The 23,688-nt window shown below is 45.3% G+C and overlaps 1 protein-coding gene across 8 annotated transcripts in view; it reads left to right on the top strand.

The window, feature by feature from the left end:
- Positions 1 to 23,688, top strand: part of Fgf1 (fibroblast growth factor 1) — an 89,890-nt gene that overhangs the window by 59,928 nt on the left and 6,274 nt on the right. For 6 of the 8 annotated variants that reach the window (XM_029471754.2, XM_029471753.2, XM_029471755.2 and 3 more), the window contains 2 exons: positions 10,853 to 11,055; positions 21,938 to 22,041. In XM_029471754.2, the coding sequence (XP_029327614.1) occupies positions 10,887 to 11,055; positions 21,938 to 22,041 (273 nt within the window). In that variant the 5' untranslated portion in view covers positions 10,853 to 10,886. Of the gene's footprint in view, positions 1 to 2,500; positions 2,744 to 2,867; positions 3,028 to 10,852; positions 11,056 to 21,937; positions 22,042 to 23,688 lie in introns of those variants that run through there. The other 2 variants (XM_021150767.3, XM_021150766.3) reach the window with 2 other exon arrangements.

Raw genomic sequence — 23,688 nt, 5'->3', positions numbered from 1 at the left:
TGTTTTAAATGGAGTTGGGATAGTTCATCTGTCACACATCATGGAACAACCCCAGTGGGATCTAGCACACTCGCCTAATCAAACATAATAGCCATTCTACAGGCAATCAGATGGAAGTTAACAATGGATAAACAAGGACTTGGAAAAGGCTGTAGAGTGCTTGGCCACTGAGTTATGAAAGTACTTCTAGTTTTTTAAGATTTTGGGTTGGAAACTAGGGACTCGGGGGCTCTCTTTTCCTTTCTTTCTCTAAATTACCGGGTCCTCTACAGCACTCTCTCCACGGCATGTGACCAATAGAAGTTATTGACACATGAAGTATGTCATCTTGATGTCCCCCAAGTATTTGATTCTGGAAGCCCAGAAACAGTATGTCTAGTAACTTGTGATCTCCTTGGGACTAGAGGACTCCTAGAGAACTGGAGAAGAGAGTGGTAATGTGGATCAGTAGTAGAGAACTTGGCTAGCATGCAGGAGAGACTGAGTTCCATCCCAGTGCTGAAAAGAATGGAGAAGAAATCTAATAAAACTACTTAGGCTACCTGTACTCATGGACAACATAAACTTTAAACCCACAAATACACAGAGGGCCCCTGTCTGTGTTTTGTAGCCTGTGGGTTGTGACCTCTTTGGGGTCAAATGACCCTGTCACAGGGGTTGCATATCAGATGTTCTGCGTATCAGATATTTACATTATGATTTATAACAGTAGCAAAATTACAGCTATGAAGTAACAATGAAAATGCTTTTATGGTTGGGGGTCATTACAACAGAGGAACTGTATTAAAGGGTGGCGTCATTGGAAAGGTTGAGAGCCACTGATCTAAGCAACTGAGAAAACAACACCGTTGCATGTACATGATGATGGGACATTCCAGTCTAGCAGAATGACTCTTTCCAAGCACTGCTAAAGTACCTTTAAATGTTAAGACTCAAGTTCTTCCCATTCTACATCAATGGCATGGGGGTGTGCACAGTGACAGTCAAATTAGCAACAACCAAATGCTTGCACGTTCTCTACGGTCAGGCTAAGCACTGTGGATGCATCATAGGCTAAGACTCACAGTGACTCAGCACAGCAGCTGTGGTTATGGGGGAAATAAGCATCTGCAAGAAAGGATAATTGCTAATGAATGTCCAGCAAGATCTGAACTCAAGTCAGATTTATGCTGGTAAATCAGGTAGGGGATATATATATATATATATATATATATATATATATATATATATATATAATTGAAATAGAATTCATCACTTCCCACCTTTCCCCCTTTCTCCCTCCGGCCCCTCCCAGGTACCTTCCCTCAACCTCTTCCTTCTTCCCACCACTCAAGTGGATCGCCTCTTTTTCTTTATTATTGTTACATATATATAACTGTATATTTATGTACATATATAAATATAATTTGTTGGGTCAGGTTTTGTCATTTGTATACACAGCTTCAAGGCTACTCTACATTGGACAGCCAGTAAGGAGGCTCATCCCTGGGAGTGGGTATTTCTCTCCCAGTAGTCATTAGTTAACTGTAGTTCTTGATCTAGGGTGGGACCCTCTGCAATTTCCCCCCTTCCACGTTAACACGCCCATTGATACTGCCATTGATCCAGTCTTGTTTATGCAGCCATCTCTACTGTATAAATACTCTCAAGAGCTTATTTCAAGCTATTAATGATGGTTTAATAGAAGACAGATTTCTGCCTGGGCTATGATCTTTCAGGAACTTGAAGGGCTTAACTCCTGAATGCTCTGGTCAAAGTCCACCTCAAAGTTGAGTACACAGTTTATTGTCAATGATGGAAAAAAAGGATTTCAGCTCGTGGAAGAGAACTGGCTTGGAACAGCAGGCTGATATGCCAACCCAGGCCAGCCAGTCAGCCAGCCAGCCAGCCAGGTCACACTCAGATCCATACAGAGCACCTAGGACACAGCAGGAGAAATAAAGAGAGCTGGGAACACATTGTCTCCCTGCCTGCAGCCAACTTTCCTTCACAGAGGGTGTGCCTGATCAGGACCCTGTGTGGAAGAAAGAAGGAGCCCTGAAATCCTTCTTCCAGGCACCGTCAACACATTTTCTTGGTCAGATAAGGAGGCTAGACCTCCAGATAAGGGTTTTGACCCTTGCCCTTCTGGACCTAGTAATTTTAATAGTATTTGTTCTGAAGAAGTTAAGGAAATAATAATTCCAAGTGGGAACAAACTGTGGGGTCTGCTTCTATGGAAGGGGTTTCCTGTCTAATATGATTGCAATTAAAATCATGTAAGACTTTTGGCTCAGTCTCTCTGTCAATAGCTGCAGGACAGCCCTGCTAATTAGGCCTCCTGAGAACATGTTTCCATTGGGGCAAACAGGCAAAGATATCTGTCAAGTGTTGGAGTCAGTGGCTTCCATCTCCGAGCTCTAGAGACTAAGGAAGCAGGCAGTCAAGAGCTGGTTAAACTGTATTCACCCACTCAATCTACAAATATTTGTCAAGGGCCCGTTAGGTGCCAGGCATCTTGCCAGCCTCTGGAATGCCATGGTAAGCAAGACAGACCAGTTTGTGCCTCTGTGGAGCTGGCAGCCTAATCACGAAGAGAAATATTAATTAAATAATCACGAGCATGAAGGAGTAATTGAAAATGGATGCAGGATTTCCAAAGGTATGGAAGATGGTCCTGTGAGGACAGGAGGAGCCCTGCTAAGTTCTGAGAAGGCAGGAAAGGCTTTCTGAAAGAACTGAAGACAAACGAGCGGTTAACCAGGTAGGTGGGGCAGAGGGACAGGGAAAATATTCCAGATGGAGGGAAGGGCAGGGACAAGCGGCCAAGGGTGTGGGGAAGGGCAGGAATCTCTAGGAAGTAGAAGGCAGGTTTGCAGAGGACACCGATAGGAGATGAGGCATGGGAGAAGCAAGGCCTGGGCTTCCAGCGCACTGTAGCAAGGTGTTGGTGCTTCCCACAGCAGCAGGAATGCATTGGAGGGGTGTGACAATGGAACTCGGGTGACACTGCTGCTGAAGGAGCCCAAAGAACCAACATCTGACCTGGTGTGTGCGGTGTGGACGGGTGTTGGGAGGTCAGAGTTGGGGAAGTGTGTGTACACAGAGCTTTCTGGAGGAGGAATTGTGAGAGCTGAATTTTTGAAGGGTGGATATGATTGGTTGGGCTACCATGGAGGAGAGAAAGAACCTGCTGCTGTCAGGTTTGGGATAAAGCCTGGAAAAGTATGAAGGGGGATGGGGAGGGGGGATGTATTAAAAGATCAGTAAGACAAAGTAACATAGTTGGGCAGAGACCAGATCATGAAAGCCACAGAGACCATGACAGGAATCTGCACTTATTCCTACGGGCAGCAGAAGTCTGCCAAGCCAAACATCTCCTGGAGGGAGCAATCCTCAGGTTTCTGAGGTGGGGAGGTCCTGAAGAGCAGGGCTGAAGTGAGTGTTGTTAGAGACCAGAGTACTGTGCGGGCCACAGCTGGGCAGGTGGGAGCTGGGCAAGGTCGGGGACTTTAAAAGGTGAGAGAGTCTTGCCACCTTCTGATGGGCAGGAGTGGTTTCTACTCAAACAATAGTCTGGGAAAACAAATGCTACTCTCTGGGTTGATTGAGTATTGCTTTTGCGATCTTGGTAAATATCCCATGGATCCCTGAGAGTAATGGTAGTCACTTCATTGGTAAGTGAAGATTTTCTCAGACAGCTATTCAGTTAAACGGTGGTCATGCCGTTCCATCATCTGCATCCTTGTTTGAGGTTTATCTGTTGGTACTATTGTCCAAGACAAAGGCCGGCCAAGATTCTCACCATCATTGTAAGGTTATCAACTTCTTGATTTTTTTTTCTTAACCTTGAATGTACTGAAACTGTATCATCAGATATACATGAACTTGGATATTTCAAGTCTACCTGTTGAATTTTTCCATTTTTCACTGCTTGGTGATTCCTTTATGTTTTTAATCATTCTTTTTTACTTTGGAATTATTTTATCTCATATCAATGTAGCCAGGGCAACTTTTAGCCTTTATTATTATTTGTCTATCATGTTTAAATTTTTAAAATACTTATTTGAGAGAAAGAGAGAGAATGTGTGTGTGGGGGGGTGGTTATGGGTACATGTTCATGTGCATGGGTATGCATAGGCTAGAAGTCAGCACTGGGCATTTTCCTCCATCATTCTGCACTCTGTTTTCTGAGGCAGTATCTCTCATTGAACCTGGAGCTCACTCAATGACTGGCCGGCCACTGAGCCTTAGGGACCTGTCTGCCTTGCCAGCCCTAGAATTATAGATTACATCATATGGTGTTTTCATAGATGCTGGGGATCAGAGTGTACGGCCTCATCCTTAAGTGCCAGGCACTTTATTGACAGTCCTCTCCCCAGTCATACTTCATGGCTCTGTCTTGCATGCCTATCTTGGACTGGCCTGACCTGATCCTTCTCCTCTCTATCCCCTCCCCCTTATACCTGGTCAACCTTCCCACCCCCCGTACCCCTCCTTCCACTCCCACATTACATATGTTCTGCCACCTTCCCTCTCCCCTAAAGCCTGTTTGTCCCCTCCCATGGCCCTCTTTCTAGTTGTTTAGTCTCTAAGCACACTCACATAAAAAAAAAAAAACCCATAATACAAAAATCGAAAGATAGCCGGGTGTGGTAGCGCACGTCTTTAATCCCAGCACTTAGGAGGCAGAGGCAGGTGGACTTCTGAGTTCGAGGCCAACCTGGTCTACAGAGTGAGTTCCAGGTCAGCCAGGGCTATACAGAGAAACCCTGTCTCGAAAAATCAACAACAACAATAATAATAATAATAATAATAATAATAATAATAATTGGAAGATAGTATCTCCATATCAGAGCGAATACAATCTTTTTGAACCCCAGTTACCTCACTTAATGTGATATTTTCAAGTTCTGTCCATTTTTTCTGTAAACTTTATATTTCTCCTTTCTTTATGGGTACACAAAATCCCCCTTGGTATATGATCATTTTCAATATCCGTTCATCAGCTGATTAGCATCTAGATTGGCCTCATCTCATGGCCATTGTGAATACAGCAGCAATGAGCTTGGCTGTGCAAGTGACTCTGCCCTAGGACACAAGGGTACTTTGGTCATATGCTCGGGAATGGTATAGCAGAGTCACATGGGAGTTGTAGTGTCACCTTTTTGAGAAGTGTCCACACAGATATCCACAGTCCTGCATCAGTTTACACTGTCATCAGCTGCATTTCCCAGTCCTATCAAGTTCCCCTTCCCCTACATCCTCACCAGCACGTTCCGTTTGCTTTCTTGGTGGCAGCCATTCTGCCTGGGGTGAGATGGATCTCAAAGCATTTCCCTTCCATCTCCCTAGTGGCTATGAGTGGTTCCTTCCATCTCCCTAATGGCTATGAGTGGCGATCCCTTCTTAAAACTTATTGCTCATCTGTATTTTTGCTTTTGAGAACTCTCCGTCTGGTTTCTTAGTCCATATTTTGAGTGAGTTGTTTTTCTCTTGTTTAACTTTTTTTGAGTTCTTTATATATCCCAGATATTAACCTTCTGTCAGTTGACAAGGCATTTGTCAACTTGTAAAGATTTTCTCCCACATAATAGCTGCCTCTTCATTCCACTTGTTTTGTTGTTTGTTTATTTGTTTGTTTGTTTTTTAAGATTGAGTCTTGCTGACTTGGCCATAGTGTGCATGACACTGAAGCTGGTTGTTTTTGTTTTTGTTTTTACCTTTTTGCTTTAACCATTCTGTATGCTTATATTTTAAATGTTCCTCTTGTAATCAAAATATATGTGCCTATATTTATTTTAAAGAGCTCCTAAGCTAAAAAATTTAGTCCATTTATATTTGTTGTGGTTATAAGTATGTTTGGATTGATTTTATTCATCTATTTTTGGATACTATTTTAACCTTTCTAAATTTTTTCTGGATAATTTATACAAATGCAGTGTTACCTGCTCTGTTTCATCCCTCTAGCCCCTGCTAGCTATTAGCTGAAAATGCATTTTATTTATTTTTTAACATCTAACATACACATCTGACTTAATAAAATCTAAAGTGAGCTAACATCTCTAGAGGCACTAGAAAGGCTTCTGGGTGGTTTCATTTATAGAGACATGAACAGTATATAGAACTGAAGCTAGGTCCTGTTTCTACGTGCTAGGTTTGAGGACACCCTTAATAGAAACTCACTATTTTTAATGGCCTTATGCAGTTCGCAAAATGCTTTTGTACATGGATAGTCTCTGCTACATAACCAGCAACAGGGGTTAAAACAGACGTACAGGTGTCAATGTCTGTCTGTCTTTGGTTCTCAGAACTATAAACCTTTCTCCAATCCCCAAGAGTCACTTCCATAACCATCCAGATGCCCGTATCTGAATCTGCAACAATGACTTGAATTCTCCCTTACACAACAGTTCATCTTTGCTTCCTTCATCTTCTTTGTGATTTAACAAGAGGAAAAGCTTAGCTAATTTATGCCACATATGGAAGAGAATAAAAAAACTATCTTAAATAAAGCTGACCCAGGTCGCGTCAGGCTTCAACCAGTTTAATAAAACCAGTGCTCTTGTGTCTAACAGGTCGGGTCACACTTTTACTCTTTTCCAAGTGTTTTTTGAATGTTGTGTTTGTTTAACCCTTTAGAGGATTCTGTGCAGCAGGTAGCATGGGAATCATAGAGGAAACGTCTCCTGACAGGGTGGCACAGCCACATTCTCATGGCGCATTTGTGCATGCCGAGGGCTGTGCAGTACACACTCGGAATCCCACGTGGAGAAATGACACGAGTTCCCAGGCAAGGCTATAAACTTCCCCGTTTCATGTGTCTGGTCCAGAGGCCACAGCCGACAGACTCTGTCAGCTTTAACATGGACATTCCAATTGGTCTAGTGTTCCTCTTACTTCTCTGTCGCTGGCAAATCAAGAAAATCATCTGGCTTTCCTAAAAATCTCAGCAGTGTCCCAAATCCAGGAGCCAGCTTGGTGTAAAAGGATGAAAGGGCATCCATTGGACTCAATCTCCCCCATCTCCCACACAAAAAATCCCCTCTCCAGATAGTCACTAAACCAGACAATAGTAATGAAAATCAGGGCTTGCAAATCCACACTATACTTAACGCCTGATTTCACTCAGTTGATGGATTCATTTATGGAAGCAATTTGTGTAAATTCCCAGGGACCTGTTAATGTTGCTGCCTTATGGTTTTTGCCATGCCATAGACTTCCTTTATTCATATCCATTAGCAAACAATGGATTGGCCAAAGAATCCTGGACTGTCCAATTCTCAAAACGAAGATAAATTGCAAATAAAATTAAGAATAGGAGGTTCTCCATGCCCCACCCTCTGGCTTCAGATGATTCATAAATCCACCTGCCACAGCTAGCAGCTCCACAGTGACACCAGGCTTATTTTAAAGGGGCAGCATGTGACCTTCAGCATCCGTGTACAAGTGTAAGCTTCTGGGTCAGTACAGAAAAGCATCTGAACTGTAGCCACCCCTGACTGCCCCGCTTACAGGAGGAGCAGGCAGAAATCAAGAACTGTAGATACTGTAGTTCTCACTGCATTCCAGAAGGACCAGAAGGACCTTCTGGGTGCTGGCCAATGCCACTAAACTGTTGAAGGTTCTGGGGGATAGCTTTCAGACTGCACAGCTTATACACACATGTAAATGAGAACATTAATATAATCCTTGGCCAGAGTTGGTACCTCCAACCCCATCCAGCCTTCTCATGTATCTAACTGTTCCTCTTTGTCCCAATTGATAGAGGCAAGGATACAGGCAGGGAGAATCAAATCCATGCCCAGTACTTTGAAAACAATCTAACAGCCACTTCTGGCTGGGACTGAAGAAGGAAGACCATCCTTAACATGTTGTTGGCACACATCAGAGGAAATACAAACAGAATCTTTGATTGGAGGAGACCCTGGGATAAAAGGAAAGTTCTACTCTCCTAAGATTGACAATACCAGTGGTAGCCATTAGAGTGAGGCTATTGTTTCCTGTAGAGTAAATTAAGTACACAGCTTAGGAGGTATAGGAAATGCAATCAGAAACCACCATTGGAGGAGACCCTGAGACAACAAGAAAGTTCTACCCTACTAAGATTAATACCCGTGTGGCTACTGTTTCCTATACAGCAAACTAAGTGCACAACTTAAGAAGTATTGGGGATAAAAATAAATGGAAAAAAATTACATAATCTCTTAGTGACGTGGTAAGGAAGGGGAATCTATGAGCTAATGAAGAGACATGTGACCTCCATCCCACTCGAAAGAGCTATATTGCTTTACATCAGAGGGGATTGAGGGAGCTGGGGTATAGCTCAGTGGCACAGTGCATGTAAAATTAATACGCAGAGCTGGGCAGTGGTGGCACACGCCTTTAACCCCAGCACTGAGGAGTTAGGCAGGTCAGGAGTTCAAGGCCAGCCTGGTCTACAAAGTGAAGTTGCTGCCAAGGCTACACAGAGAAACCCTATCTCAAAAAAGCAACAAGCTAGTATGCTGGAGATTCTATCCCCAGCACTTTTCGGGGGGGGGGGATAAAGTGATTCAGAAAGAAGCAGAGTAAGGAATGAGAGTGGGGTAAAAGTTGAGAGAGGAGGGGGAGGTGGGCGAAGAGAGCAGAAGCTTGACATGAAAGGGCACTGTTTGGAAAATATTAAGAATTTGAAAGGAAAACACAATGTACCATGCTAGGCAAACCCTCCCTCTGCAGCTGATGCAAATAACATGTCCTGCCTCTTCCTATAATATGTGGCAAGAACAATGTTGCACCATTTTATTGAAGAGCCATTTGTGATCATCTGTCTTTGAAAGTATATGTATATTTAAATTGGGGGTGGGAGCTGGGGAAGAAATGGTGTTTGCAAGGGCACCCCAAACAGTAACTGAAACTGAAGTCCATAACTGGCCTGTGGGACTGCAGAGTCAGAGGATGTGCCAAGAGCAGAGAAAAAAAGTAGACACTTCCAATTCAGGCTCATATTCTGGTCATAAAGAGAAGTTATCCAGATTGATGCTTTGGTTTACGATGGAATAGTTTCCCATGAGTACTTGTGCAGGACTTGATACCACATGGGATGTGGGGTTGTGGTTGGCCACTGGCATGAGTTTCCTCTGGACTGAGCAGCTGTGTGGAATCCTGCTACAGAGAGAGCAGGGAACAGATGCAAAGGAGGTTTTGGAGATAGCTAGCATTTAGATCATAATGGTAAGCTAAAGACAAGTTCATGGGAGTGAGTGTACATTTGATGCAATGGGTAAAAACCCCACTTCTGGTCCCAATACTTTCATACCAATGAAATCATGTAACCTTCTCAGCAGTTAAGGGCAAACTGAGGCTCTGTGATCACTGATTCATCTTGAGACTTATCTTCTTGTTGTTGACCTTACACAAGCAATTTAACATTTCCAACCTTTGTTTTAATTTTTTTAAAGATTTTTTAAAGGTTTTTATTCTTTATGTATGTGAGTACACTGCTGCTGTCTTCAGACACACAGAAGAGGGCATCAGATTCTACTACAGGTGGCTGTGAGCCACCATGTGGTTGCTGGGAATTGAACTCAGGACCTCTGGAAGAGCAGAAGGTGCTCTTAACTGCTGAGCCATTTCTCCAGCCCATTTTAATTTTTTTATAATGGGAGTATTGGCATCCACATTAAAGGATCATGTTTAAATTAATAAATACTATCTTTTCAACATAAAATATGTTGTTGATGATGATCATTGTTAATCATTGTTATCATAAGACCACCATAATACATGTGTGTATGTATGTATGTATGTAAATAGCTCCCTGCTCTTCTTCAAACAGACAAACTAAAACAAAAAACTTTCACTATCTTTGTAGTTATCAGAACTTTCTTCTCCTAAATGTTTGGGCAAATACCGGGCTTAAAATTATCTCTCTTATTGATTTTCTTTTTAAGTTCCCTGTGTCAACAATTGATATATTTTACACCAATATGAATCTATATATAGTAGATATATAAATATAAAATGTTAGAAGTTCAGAAGATGTTCTGTGTTAGACTCTGTAATATTAGTGTATATCTGTATATTATAGTGTAGTGTATATTAGATTAGTTATATTTGTGTACAGCTTATATTAGAAAACAATTAAGGTGAAGATGGTCTGGGCACAGGGACAGACCTGAGTTCTCCATGTGATAAGAGGGTCTGTGGAAGACTATGACAAAGCAGTGGCCAAGCACAGCCTTCAGATGTGCTGTCTCAGACAGTGTCCCAGGAGCAACGCTTGCTTTTTGTAAATGCCCCAAGTCCTTCTCTCTTCCTCCCCTTCCTCCAGCAAACTTAGATGGTCTCAATTCATATTAACCCGTTGTTGGCCCTGCAGCACCCTTGGTTCACAGGTGGCCAATAGTCCAGGCCATCTGTGCCCTCTGTGCCCTCTGTGCCACTCTGGCTTGGCAGCACCTAGTCAAAACAGTGCGAGGGTGGAGAGCAAACCCTCAGCCTCGGCCTCTTGGCTTCTGTGGGTTTCAGCCAGACCCCAGGTGTTATTTTAGTGCAACTTGAGTATTTAATTTGAAGATGTGTGTAGACCAGAAGGAGGGACCAAGACATAATGCTTTTCCTCTTGACCAAATGATTAAATTTGAAGTTCTTTAAAAAAAAAAAAAATCAAGTTTGTTGCAAAGTTGTGTCCAATTGAGAAGAGAGAATTGGCTGGAAACCCTCTCCCAGGCCAGGAACTGTCCTCCTCTTCTGCCATCTGCCACCCCACAGGCCTAGTCACTTTGGGTATCACCTGAGCAGTCTGTGGCTTTGAGTGACCCTTCCCTTCCTGAATATGTCCATCCATTTACTGGAAGAACAGTCTACAGGTGTGTTTAATTTCTTTCAGTGCTGAGCCTACCACCGCCGCTTGCTGCCGAGCCATGGCTGAAGGGGAGATTACAACCTTCGCAGCCCTGACCGAGAGGTTCAACCTGCCTCTAGGAAACTACAAAAAGCCCAAACTGCTCTACTGCAGCAACGGGGGCCACTTCTTGAGGATCCTTCCCGATGGCACAGTGGATGGGACAAGGGACAGGAGCGACCAGCACAGTAAGCAGCCACGTGAATTACACTCGTGCCTTTGTGCCTTCCCTAGTCCAGCACGGGAGGAGGGCAGCAACTGGGTACAGGAACCCATTTTCCCAGGCTCTATTTAGGCAGAATGCACTGAGAAGTAAGGTGACACATATATACCAAGTTTATATGGTAAGAATACACATATATCTGGCTTTGGAAAATGAGGAACTGTGGGCTACCCTTAGCTAATTACATCTCTCTGCAAGCTTTTGGAAGGATTCTCTGCTGACCTGATGTAACTTTTGCAGGAGTTTAATCACTGCACCCCACCCCCCAGGTCTATAACATAAGATCATTCCCCACCCCCAATCTTACTGTTCACCGGTAAGAACCTGACGAGCAGGGATGGGAAATTCTGAATAAAGGTATGGGTTCAATTTCAAGTTAACAGACTCTCCAGGTGATGTCTCCACTGGGCTTGATTTGAGAATCCTGGTCTCCAACCACAGACTAACACGTTATAAATTATGCAGCTTTTCCTGCACGCAGCACATTGTGCAGATGTGGCTGTGGTATGCAGAAGGGGTAAAGTCATTCTCCAGACACTAATGGAGCCAGAGATGGGAGCCACAGAGCCATAGGCTGACCATTCTGGGCTTTCCCAGCAGCCTGGCTTTCAGACCATTTTGATAAATGGAGGTATGACTTAGGAAAAAGAATCTACCTGGCCAGTACTTCTAGGGCTGGTGTGTGTGTGTGTGTGTGTGTGTGTGTGTGTGTTATTAGGTGTCTGCTTTCTACTAAGAGTCAGAGATTCCCTGAGTACCACTAGGGTATTAGATGTTGTAGGGAAGCCAAATGTCAGATTTGATCCCTGCTTAGAGGAGCAGCAATTGCAAGAGCCAGACGTGCTGCAGGCCAAGAGCGGAACCAAGGAGTGGAGTCAGGAGTCAGGAGACGAGGGAGAATGCAGGTGGAAGCAAGGTTCTATGGGACTGGCTTGGGACTGGGATGCAGATGGCTTGTGTGTTAAATGTTTAATTATACCTGGTGTAGGTACCACACTTCACAGACTCAGTGCAATGGCTTCAGGGAAACCCTTTCTGTGCAGCCTCAGATGCACATGTAACTGGGACGGGTGACGGCTTTGTCCATCTCCTTCCCCCAAAAGGCAGGTGCTCGGGCTTGCAGCTGGCACAGGCTTATGATTATGATTCAGGGGTTTTGTTTTGATAGCTTGTCTTCAAGAGGACCTCCTACATGTTTTCCACTCTATGAAGAATAGGTATCAGAACAAGCCAAAGATAGAGACTCTAGAACATTCAAAATGGTCAAGTTTGGGCTGCGGCTATACCTAGCCCAGTTGACAGGGTGCTTGCCTAGCATGGGAGGCCCCACCAATAGAGAAACTGGACACGATGCCCCCCATCTAGGATCTCAACCCTCGGGAGGTGCAGGGGAGCACAGTCAAAAGCAAAAGTTGTAGTGCTGTAGTATGTCATGTGACTCTCCCAAGAAACCTGTGTTCAGTACTTGCATATCTTAATCCGAAAAATAAGGCCTGAAAGTTTGTGTCCAAGTTCATAAGACAAATACCCCATTATACTATACTGCTGATGGGATGGCTTGTGTGTTAGATGTTCAATTGTACCTGGTATAGGTACCATACCTCACAGACTCAGCACAGTGGTGGCTTCAGAGATACACCTCCGAGCAGTCTCAGATTCACGTGTAACTGGGATGGGTGACAGCTTTGTCCCATCCATCCCCAGAAAGCAATATAGTAACACAACTCGGGGGATCAAGCTTTAATTCCTCTGACTTTAAATGTTTCGACTTAGTCTTATCAATTTTCTGAACCAATGAGCGACCACAGCGACCAGCTTCTTAAGGTCTGCCTAGTTCTTAGAAACCTTAAACTCTGGGGTAAGAAGAACCTACAATCACTGGGTTTCTGGACAAATATCAGGTGCCTTCACTATGATCATTCTATCATTAGCAGCATAGGATGTTTCCGGATGCATAACATTGGGACGGCTTTGTCATGGGATTTGGCTATAGGGCTTAAGCTGTCAGAAGCCTTGGGAACCCAGCACTGCTCAGGGGCTTGTCGTGTGAACTTAGACACAAATTTTCAAGCCTTATCTTCCTGAGTAAAAAAGTGAGAATACTGATGGAAGCTTTCCTGGGAGAGTTAAATGAAATAATATAGTCACTGTTTTGGGTACAGCGTCTCCCTGGCCCAAGGTAAACTGTTCAGCACTTTGCTGTTACCACCCACAGCCTACAGACCCCCTGCAGGGTATGGATACACAACATGAGAGAAAGGGCTGGAATCTGGATTGAGGCTTAAGTCTCGGCCAACATTCAAAGCAGTTATATAAGCTTATTGTTTGCTTACTCCAAAACGAAGAACAAGGGCCAAGGGGGCAGAAGTCAGTCCTGCAGTAAGTAGGCAGCAGTCTGCCCTGGACCAGTTGAAACCACAATGGACAATCTGCCCACCCTCTGCAGTCAGGGCCCTGGAATGCTGGTGCTCGCACCCGAGCCTGCCCCTTTCTAACCAGACAATTACGATTCTCTCTGTTTTGCATGAAGTGCTCGGGAGAGAAGCTTCAGGCTGTCTAGCCGATGAGTCTTCCGATCCCCAGTGTCTCCAGAGGCCTAATTTGGGGCAGTCTCTTAATCTCATTGAGACTCAACTCCCTTCCCTGTGGAGTTCACATGTTAACCTCACTCTCCGGGCCCTCGCACTACCAATCGGCCTGCCATTCTGGGCATGGGTGCTCTCCCTTAGTGTGGTTCTGTCGCCCTCTTCTGCCTAGCGTTGGCACTGCTGAGGCTCAGGCCTCCAAGAACCAGAGTCAGCTTTAGGCCGTTTGGAGTGGAAGCCTGGAAAGTCAGGATACACACACACACACACACACACACACACACACCACAAACCACACACCACACACACACACACACACACACAGTCTGCCAAATGGGAGTTCTCTTCTTTAATCGTTGGTCTGTGCATAAGGAGAGGCCTCGGAAACAGGCAGAGCCGTACTCCGAAGCTTCCTGAAGGAAGAGAGCCCCTAAAGGCCAATCAGATACTTATGTAAATTATAAACCCCACAAAATACAACTTGCTTCGGAGCTCTGAAAGACAAAAAACTAACTCCTTTCACAGTATCTGTTTGTCCTCAGTGAGTTGACACGCTTCGAGCACAGTGAGGAGATTATTCAAGTTTGTCTGTCTTACCCTTGGGAGAGACAGTTCCCAGGTACCTTATCCGTGGCATCAACCTCGGGAGGATGTTATGTATTGATTGTCCTAAAATAGATTCAAGCAAAATGTCTCAACCAGATACCTGCAGAGAGGGGTGGGTCTGAGCTTGTGGCTTCACCGAGGCTTGGGACAGAGCCACAAGCAATTATCCACACACGGTATCACGCTAGGTACACTGTCATGGCAGAGATGATAGAGATGAGCAGACGTCGGGGGCTGCCGACTCTGGAATCTGTGGGGATGCAGTTTGTGGAAAGGGTGCTTTTGACAGCAGAATGCTAGTCCTGAGAGACAAGCAGCTAAGTGTCCCTTTAGGACACGGAGTATGTGAGGGATGCCACAGTCTGGTGCGCCTCTCCTCTGAATTTACACTTCTGCATTTACTTGTCTGGTTTTTTTTACTGGACTTCTCTCTTGTAGGGCCCCCTGAGTACAAGGACTCTGGCTCTTGATGCTCTGCACTGCAGCTTTTGTGTCCAGTGTACTGACCGTCCTTTGGTTCAGTGCCCAGTGAGCATTTAATCTGATGAGCCACCGACTTGTATTGTTGGCAGAGAAATTTAAATCCAACGATATGTCAAGAAATGCCAGTCAAGCACTGACATGCTGCACAGGGAACAACATTCCCAGCTAACAACAGCCCTCCGAGATCACTAGTCACCGTTGTGCTGAAAACCCAAAAGCTAACATGATGTGACCAGCCCCTCACAGGGACAGCATGTGGAGCCTATCTCTCTGTCCTAATACTAACCTGCTTCCCCTGAGGATCCCACCACCCTGATCCTAACATTTTCACCCCACAAACTAATTACATTGGCTTGCTTATCCTATCATGTGGTGCAGATAGGCAAGGACAGGCTGAAGCCTTTTTATTGTATTTACCAGGTCTGTGCCACCTTGTGGCAGTTACTTTCCCTCTCTATGCCTCAGTTTCCTTGTTTTGAAAACAAGCATGCTAACAGTGTCACTGGAAAGTAGGGATGTGAGATATGATGTTTCTAAGGGTGTCCCAGCACACAGTCAGGCACCGTTCAAAAAGGTGACATCCTCCATGGTTGTTATTGCCTTCCTCCCTAGGACTGATAGCTGGCCATTAAACAAATGTTAAACGTGCTCACAGAACTTCCAGTGACTTTACACCCCAGCTTCTCCGGTGGGGCTGTCTCTATTGGAACTCCCGAGACCTGGCACAGAGACACGGCCTGCCCAAACCGTAGCCCACCAGGTTCTTCCCATTTTACTTCCCTGGCACAGAGGCCATCAAGGCAAAAGTTCTAAGCTTGTCTGCTTCTCCTGCCTGCCAGAGTTTCCTTTCTGGAGAAGGTGTGCCAGGACTTACTCTTCCATGAGATCAGCAACTGGAACAGCAGTTGTAGAGACAGAAATGGCATACTCCTGAGCATCCCTAAGCCCCAGCCTCCGTGTGGAGCCCCCAGCCACCCCCCCCCCGCCTCCCCCAGCATGTAGGAAGGAAAATAGGGACAGGAGAGGGGGGATCCTCTGCCCCACTCGCCACACAGATGGAAATGTTCTTCAGCAGAGTGTGTGCCAATCAAATATTTATAAATCTAGCCACATCCTAAAGGCACCAGGGGAGTTTGCTGGTCCAAAGGATCTCACTGCATTGCCCTGGATCCAAGCAGACCACACTCTAGTGAAATCCCTCCCTGTATACTGTTTGGGAGGAGTCCAGACTTCCGTTGTCTGGTCTGATGGGAATCCACATTTAATGGCAAAGGCATTCTATTCCCCACCAGCTTGGACTCCAAGTCAGAACAGCTTTCCAAATAACCACACTGGGGAGGTCTGGGCCCTGCTGCTGTAACCAGAGAGAGGGGCAGGCCTACAGGAAGGAATGTCCCCCCAACAGGATGCGCCAGCCGGCCATATGCGGTACATCGGCCTCCCAGGTCCCTGAGTCTAACCCAAGACCCCTTATTTGATTATAGGAGAATTCTTGTAGAGAACCTACATTATACATATGAATACACACACACACACACACATACACACACACACACAAATATGTCAGTCAATCTCTGGACTAAATAAAAAAATTCCCTGACTTTTTTCCAGATGTTAAAAGACAAGACACCTTCACAAATGTTAGCAAAAACTCTTTTCCATATGTATACACACACACACACACACACTGAAAACCACTGGAATTTTCCCCCCTCCAGTCCATTTTTCCTCTTCTCTGTCTTTAATGTTTTGCAAAGCCTGGTTTGCGGTTACATTTTAATTATAAACCCCACTGACATAAAACAACCTGGCTGAGTTCTGAATGAGGCTGACCTCACTCTACGTAAACACAACCAAGGACGGGAAGTCTCCAACCCAGAATAAACTGGGCACGTAATCTCTGTGGCCTCTCCCCGGGCAGCAGGCATAAAGGGCAGCCATGCCACACAGGAGCAAAGCCCTCCTCTCTGGTCTCCCAGCCCAAGATACCAGCTGTTGCCTTAGCAGTAAAGAGCTCTAGCGCAGGACAGGAGTGGACATGGGGTGTGGCCCCAGAGCTCACTGCTCCTGGCTCTAGCTACCTTGGATTCTTTTCCCTTCTTTCTGCTCTTAGACAGTAAGGAATCATGTACCTCTCCATGAATAAACTTTGGTTATGACCACATGGAAGCTTATGGGTACAGATAGGAAAACAGACGCCAGCTATTCCTTAGGCACAAGGGACTGATACCCAGGTAGGGGCTGGTGGAGCCTCTGGAAAGCACTGGGATTCTCTTGAGGAAGGAGGTGTAAGAGCCCAGAGACCACAGGGTGATGGACAGTAAGCATGGAGCATAGCAGCGTGAGCCTCCAAGGTGATCTTGTACATTTCAGGCTGACATTTAGGTTTTATTATTCTCAAACCAACACCCTTCAATATCTACGCTGAGCACGAGGTCCGAGGTTCAATGCCCAGCACCAAAAACCAAAACCAGGAACAAAACACTTAAGGTACAAGCCTGAGTCCCCCTCAGCAAACTTAGGGCCACAGATCCACCAAACAACATGGAGACGGCACTTCATGCTTGCCATAACAGTTCTTGGGAGCCTGAGGCAGGAGAATCACTGCAACTGCCAGGTCAGCTTGGGCTACAGAGGAACAACACATTGTCAGATTTAAAAAAAAAAAAAAAATCTACCACATAAGCCTTTTCTAACCCTCTTCAAGTCAATTTTTAAAAGGCTATGAATTTCTAAGAGAATTTCCTATCGACCACTAGATTGCCTTTAGAAAGCTGTTTCCTGTTCTGCCGAATCAAAATTTGCCATCTCCACTTCAGAACTGAGTTAGAGGAAGTACTCAGCTAGCTGCAGACTTTGTTTTTCAATAATAAGCGATTTGAAACGCCCAGGGCTGCTGTCCTTCCTGTGCACAGACAGCAGGGTCTCTCTCCCAACGAGGACACCATTCACCTGGTGGTGGGTGTTGAATACAGAGAATGCAGGGCTCCTGTGACCCTTCATGCCTTCCTGCACCCTATCCCGGTACTTCTAGGTCCTAAGGACACTCATATCTTATGGGTTCCCTGTACTCAAACCTGAGATGGGTCACAGATCACCAGGAGCAAGAAAAGAGTCTTTGGGCCAGCAAGGTAGCTTGGTAGGTAAAGTCTAAAACCTGAATGTGGTTTGGTTTGGTTTGGTTTGGTTTGGTTTTGAATAGAATTCCTGTAAAGGTTTTGGAAAGAGAGAACTGACTCCATAAAGTTATCTTCTGACTTCCACACTTTATGTCATAGCATACACACCCCCTTCCATACACACTTCATACACAAATAATGAAAAAGAGACAAAGAGGAGGCTGGAGAGATGGCTCAGCAGTTAAGAGCACTGACTGTTCTTCCAGAGGTCCTGAGTTCAATTCCCAGCATCCACATGGTAGCTCACAACCATGTCCTCTTCTGGTGTGTCTGAAGACAGAAACAGCAACAGTATACAGTGTACTCACCTAAAATAAATAAATCTTTAAAAAAAAAAAAGGGACAAAAGGAGGAAGTAAGGAAAGAAGGAAGGAATGAAGGAAAGAAGAAAGGAAGGAAGGAAGGAAGGAAGGAAGGAAGGAAGGAAGGAAGGAAGGAAGGAAGGAAGGAAGGAAGGAAGGAAAGGACGAGAGTCTTGGATAGCTCTGTCCATTGACTAGGAATGGACCTTTAAAACATTTCCACCCCTGGACGGCAGGAAGAATTGTGGGAGATGGTCAGTCTTTGATAAAAACTTCATAATAGCTCGTGTGTATATAGTTATAACACAAAAACATGCACTAGACACAGACCAAAGACCAGCAAGTGCCATCAACCCAGAACCCAGAGATGGTTGCAGAACTGATTTTATAGAACATGGGGATGAATCAGACCCCCTGCCCCCTCCACACACTAGGGGTCCCCAGTCCCCTGCCCACCTTTTCAGCCTATACTTTACATACATCAGCCCATGAGCTATACACACTAGCTCATGCTTCATAGGAAGTTTCCATCAGGGATTTCTTATTTCCCTCTCTTCACTGTATGTTATCTCCAGCATTTCTCTACAACAACAAAGGTGGGAGAGATGACAGAAAGAGGGACAGAGTAACGGGGTAGGGGAGGTGTGGTGACAGCAATTGTCCTTTTTACTCTTGTATCTGTTTTTGTTATTGAGCTGCTGAGTCACAGGTCTGTGTGACATCTGTAAGGCCTGGACCATGTCTGGCACTGTGCATAAACTTTAGTGAACTCATCTGTGTGCATGTGAGGGCACAAAATGGCTTTTGATCCTTGCCCCTATTCTGCTGCCACCAGAGGAAGCGTACGTGCTGTGTGGCCAGACTCTGCATCTTTCTAAGGTCACACCTCCTCCTCCTCCCTTAATGGTTCCCTTCAGCCAGCAGCTGGGAGGGTATAGGTCTGCAGTACTAGAATGGAGTTCCCACTAAAGGGTTTGGATGTCCAATCTCTGACCTGAGCACTGTAGGCTGGGTGTTGTGCCTTCCTGCCCCGCCCTGCTCACAGAAATATATGTATAGGAAACTCAGCCAGAAAGAAACCCAGTGAAAATGAGCTATGAAACTTGAACATCCTGGAAAAATACGATTTCTAGAGGAAAGGTTTGAGCCGACTCTCACCAGTAGACCGTCCCGGGCTGAGGGCCGAGATCATGAGCTAGGCAGGCCCCCAGCTCTTGTTTACTTCTGTGAGACCTTTCCAAGGCCATGATGGGATTTCACAGAAGGAAAGAACCTGCCCTCACCTAGCCCTGCAGCAAGAGACAGAACTGGGAAATGAAATGCTGTAAAAACAAACAAACAAACAAACAAACAAACAAACCCTTCCTCACTGAGTATGAAGACACAAGTCTGTGATTCTAGTACTTGGGCAATAGAGGGGAGAGCATTGACAGCTCAAGGTCATCCTTGGCTATATAGCAAGTTTGAGGCCATCCTGGGCTACATAAAGCCCTATCTCAAAAATCAAACAAACAAATAAAAAACCCTAATCTACTGTGGGATCCAGGTCACTGGGTTTGTTTAACAGTGGCTTTTATCCACTGAGCCATCTTCCTGGCCCTTACAATTTTTCTTCCCAGAGTTATACAAACATTTCTACTATTTTTGATTTTCAAAAAAAAAAAAAGGATCTCCAAGGCTCTTAACCTCTTCTACCTCCATCCCATCCCCTGTCGGAGTCTTTTCACTATACTTACAGATTTTCCCATTCTGGGCTAGTCGAGGGCAGGGGCCAGCCTCCTGCCTTATGCCTTTCATCCATCTTGACCCCATTAACTCCAGAGAATGTGTTGGAAATGCAATTCAAAGACCACAGCTTGTTGAGGATAGCTTGGCAGAACCACCTCTGTCAACATTAACCTGGTGACATTCACTCAACAGATACCAACTGGACACTGTGTGATAGGAAATCACACTGTACCATACACACGGGGATCCAAGGGGTCAAGACAAGACAGACGAAATTCCTTCCCTTCCTTTCTTTCTGTTCCCAGATAAACTTTCTAAACAATGAAACAATTTATGCTGCATGTGCACTAGGGAAGCATGGGGACCACAGGACCCACTGGCAGAGAGTCACACAGCCACCTGAGTAGCTTCTCTGTGAAGATATTTAGGCAGGGCCTGAAGGAAGAAGAGAGCTAGCCTTGTAAACAACTGGAAGAAGAAGGTGCCAGACAGAGAGGCATAGGATGTACAAGGATTCTTGGGTACAAAAGAGTTTGGTGTGGGCTGGGATAATAGCTCAGTCAGGAAGATACTTGCCATGCCAGGATGAGGACACAGGATCAGCTGCCAGAAGGCATGTGGAAAAGCTGAGTGTCCTGATATAGGCTTGCAATCCCAGTGCTAGGGAAGACAGCGGCAGGCAGGTCCCTGGGCTTGCCGGCCATTGCCCCACCTAATCAGAGAGCTCCAGACCTAATGAGAGACTCTATCTCAAAAAACTAAGTGGATAGATCCTGGAGGAAACACACACACACTCACACACACATACACACGCACACATACACACACACACATACACACACACACACACACACACACACACACGAACTTAAAAAGTTATATAGGTAGCGTAGAGGGAACAAGTATGTGATTTGAGGCTGGAGAGGGCAACTGCTGGGTGGGTGTCCTTTGGCCTGTGGTCTCATGACCATATATTCTCAGGGATGACCAAAGCTAGAGAGACCAGTAGGAATGAAAGCTAGTGGCTCCCAGTTCCCTTCCTATAATTTCAATAAACTCTACTCACCACAGGAAGTTGGAGGAAGTCTTGAGTCTCTAAAGCAGACTTCTGAGGACAGAGAGGTGCATCTTCTAGGGGTGACATAATTATTTGTCACTTAAATGTGAATTGGAGGATGAGGAGAACAAAGGGAGAGGGGAAAACACCGGCTCATCCATCGAGACATGGCAACTGTTGGGATACAGATAGCTACAGAGTAGAGAATGAGCAAGCTAGCAAAAAGAGCAAGCTAGAGGCTGGAGAGATGGCTCAGCAGTCAAGAGCACTGTCTATGCTGCCAGAGGACCTGGATTCAATTCCCAGCACCCTCTCCTGAGCACTTCCTCTCTTCCAGGCCTCATTTGGGAGGTTGAGGGGTTCACCGAACCTCATTATGGGTAAGTCCCTCCTAGGAAGCAGTGAGTCCTGACTCCCAGGAACTCTCCTCTCTAGGAAACGAACCATGTCTGGGTTTAAAACATCACCAATCTGCCATCATTTCCCTGTCCGTATCCAGCAGGGTGACAGCTAAAGCAGCTGTCACTGCCTGTTCTACAAGGTCTGCTGTACTCCAAGAACTCTGGGCTGGCAGAACCAGGGAAACCAGTATCACTTCTCCCTATAATTATTTTCCCTCAGGTGACAGAGGCAGAAGACAGAGGAAGTGAGCAGGTACTCACAGGGTAGATGGGCTGGCAAGCCAGCCCTTGTCTCTCTTTTTCTCAGGAATGTAATTCCCTTGGACAGCTCTCCCTGGAGCAGAAAGGAAACTACTGTTGTGATTCACCGAGGGCTGGCTCATCCTTGGAGCTCTACAAAAAAAACGGATAAGCAGAATTTTCCATGGCCGGCCGTCCAGGCTGTAGGGCTATTGGCAAAAGTGGTGTGTTTGTTGACTTTTCCTTGTGTTATTTTTTTATTCCAGTTCAGCTGCAGCTCAGTGCGGAAAGCGCGGGCGAAGTGTATATAAAGGGTACGGAGACGGGCCAGTACTTGGCCATGGACACCGAAGGGCTTTTATACGGCTCGGTAAGTGTAAGGCTGACGCCTCCAGACTCAGCCAAGGCCTGAGGTTTCCAGAAGGCTTGTTACACGGAGTGATGCAAATGAGACACCGTCAATTAGTCTTTGTTTGTTGTTTTTTCCAGTACGATTCCCACCCTCTACCTTGCCTTATTTTAGGCACAGGCATAAAAGAGTTTCTTGTGGTAGCCTCTCAAAATACTCAGTTTATCATACGGACACAAGGGAAAGGAAGGGTGACGGGTACTTTAGTGACCTTTCAGGCACTCATTTTAGAATACCCAATCCTACCTTATCCATTCAATCCAAAAATGTTTCTTGAGTTGAGTGAGGGCTATGTGTGTCTCTTAATGTTCTGCCTGGGAGCCGGGGGTTAAACCTACTTGCACATGAGCACCTGAGGGCCAGAGAATAGCCTTGGTTATCAGTCCTCAGGTGATGTCAACTTTTAAAAGAAAAAAAAAAGTCAGGATCCCTCATTAGCTTAGAACTTGCCAAGCAGACTAGGCTAACTAGCCAGAAAACCCCAGGGTCCACCTGTCTTCCGGTACCCAGTGCTGGGACAAACACACCATTGTGCCTGACCCTTTTTTTTTTTTTTTAAATGTAGGCACTGGACTCTGAAGTTAGGCGTACTGTGTATATTATTTCCCAAGCTTCTTAATTCTTTTTTTTTAAATAAAAATCAAAATTACAGTCCTTTAAAGTTTTTTTTAAAAAATTCAATTGTATTAAAATTTGAAGATAATGTTTTCCATTCCAGGATTTTAAAATGTTAAGCAAATTTTAGGAATTCAATTCAACATTCATCTGTAGGTGCTGGACAGGCCGTAAGGATGAATGAGCCCCGTGGAAAAATGGCATCTAATTGTTTCTTAGTAGCTAAGGTTCTCTATCTGTTCCTTCCTTCTTGGAGTCAAAGCTCGATGCTGGTCTGACTGAGTAAACCTTGCTGTAGTGGAAAGGGGCAGAAATAGATGCAATGTGACTGACCCCTTGTATCTCTGCTCCGAGAATTATGCTGAGAGAGGTCAAATCAACTTTTAAAGTTTGGGGATTCAGTGTTCCCGTCTCTGCATCCGAGCACTTATAAGAATCTTGCCTGTAATTTGTGACCCAATTCTTTCCTTTCAGGAAGATGGTGCTTACAAAAAGGCAGGCTGTAGGGCAGGTTTAGTCTGGCCGTGCCTTCAGAGGTATCAAAGTGCCAAACCCGCATAGACACAAGAAGCCTGAGTGTGGACACAGTGCAGTTCTCCCATGGCCCACTAGAGGGCAGGAGATGGAATCCTGTCACGGGAGAAGATGACGTCAGGTGGTTGGAGTTGGTCAGTGACCACTGCCACACAGGAAATAGACTTTAAGGCAGTTTTTCCAATCGGCTATCAAATCAGTCAACTGATCAACCATTCCCTCTTAGACTCACAAATGAAGCTCACACCTCTCTGACTCTGACAACTTGTTTGTCCACTGTGTAAGTTGTCTATAGCCACAACAGTACCCACCTCACTCACATAGATGGTTCAAGAAGACAGTTCAAGGAGAACTTGCTCACTAGCTTCTGGCACTTGGGGGACACTGCACTGGCGACGCCTCTAAGGCAAACAAGCAGCTTGTGTGCCCCACATTCTCACTATGTCTTAAAGATCATGG

Source organism: Mus caroli, unplaced genomic scaffold (assembly GCF_978045245.1).
Source record: "Mus caroli unplaced genomic scaffold, Mus_caroli_1 scaffold_19, whole genome shotgun sequence".
Classification (NCBI taxonomy): Eukaryota; Metazoa; Chordata; class Mammalia; order Rodentia; family Muridae; genus Mus; species Mus caroli.
The sequence above is the reverse complement of the archived record's forward strand: the minus strand, read 5'-3'. Positions and strand labels throughout refer to the sequence as shown.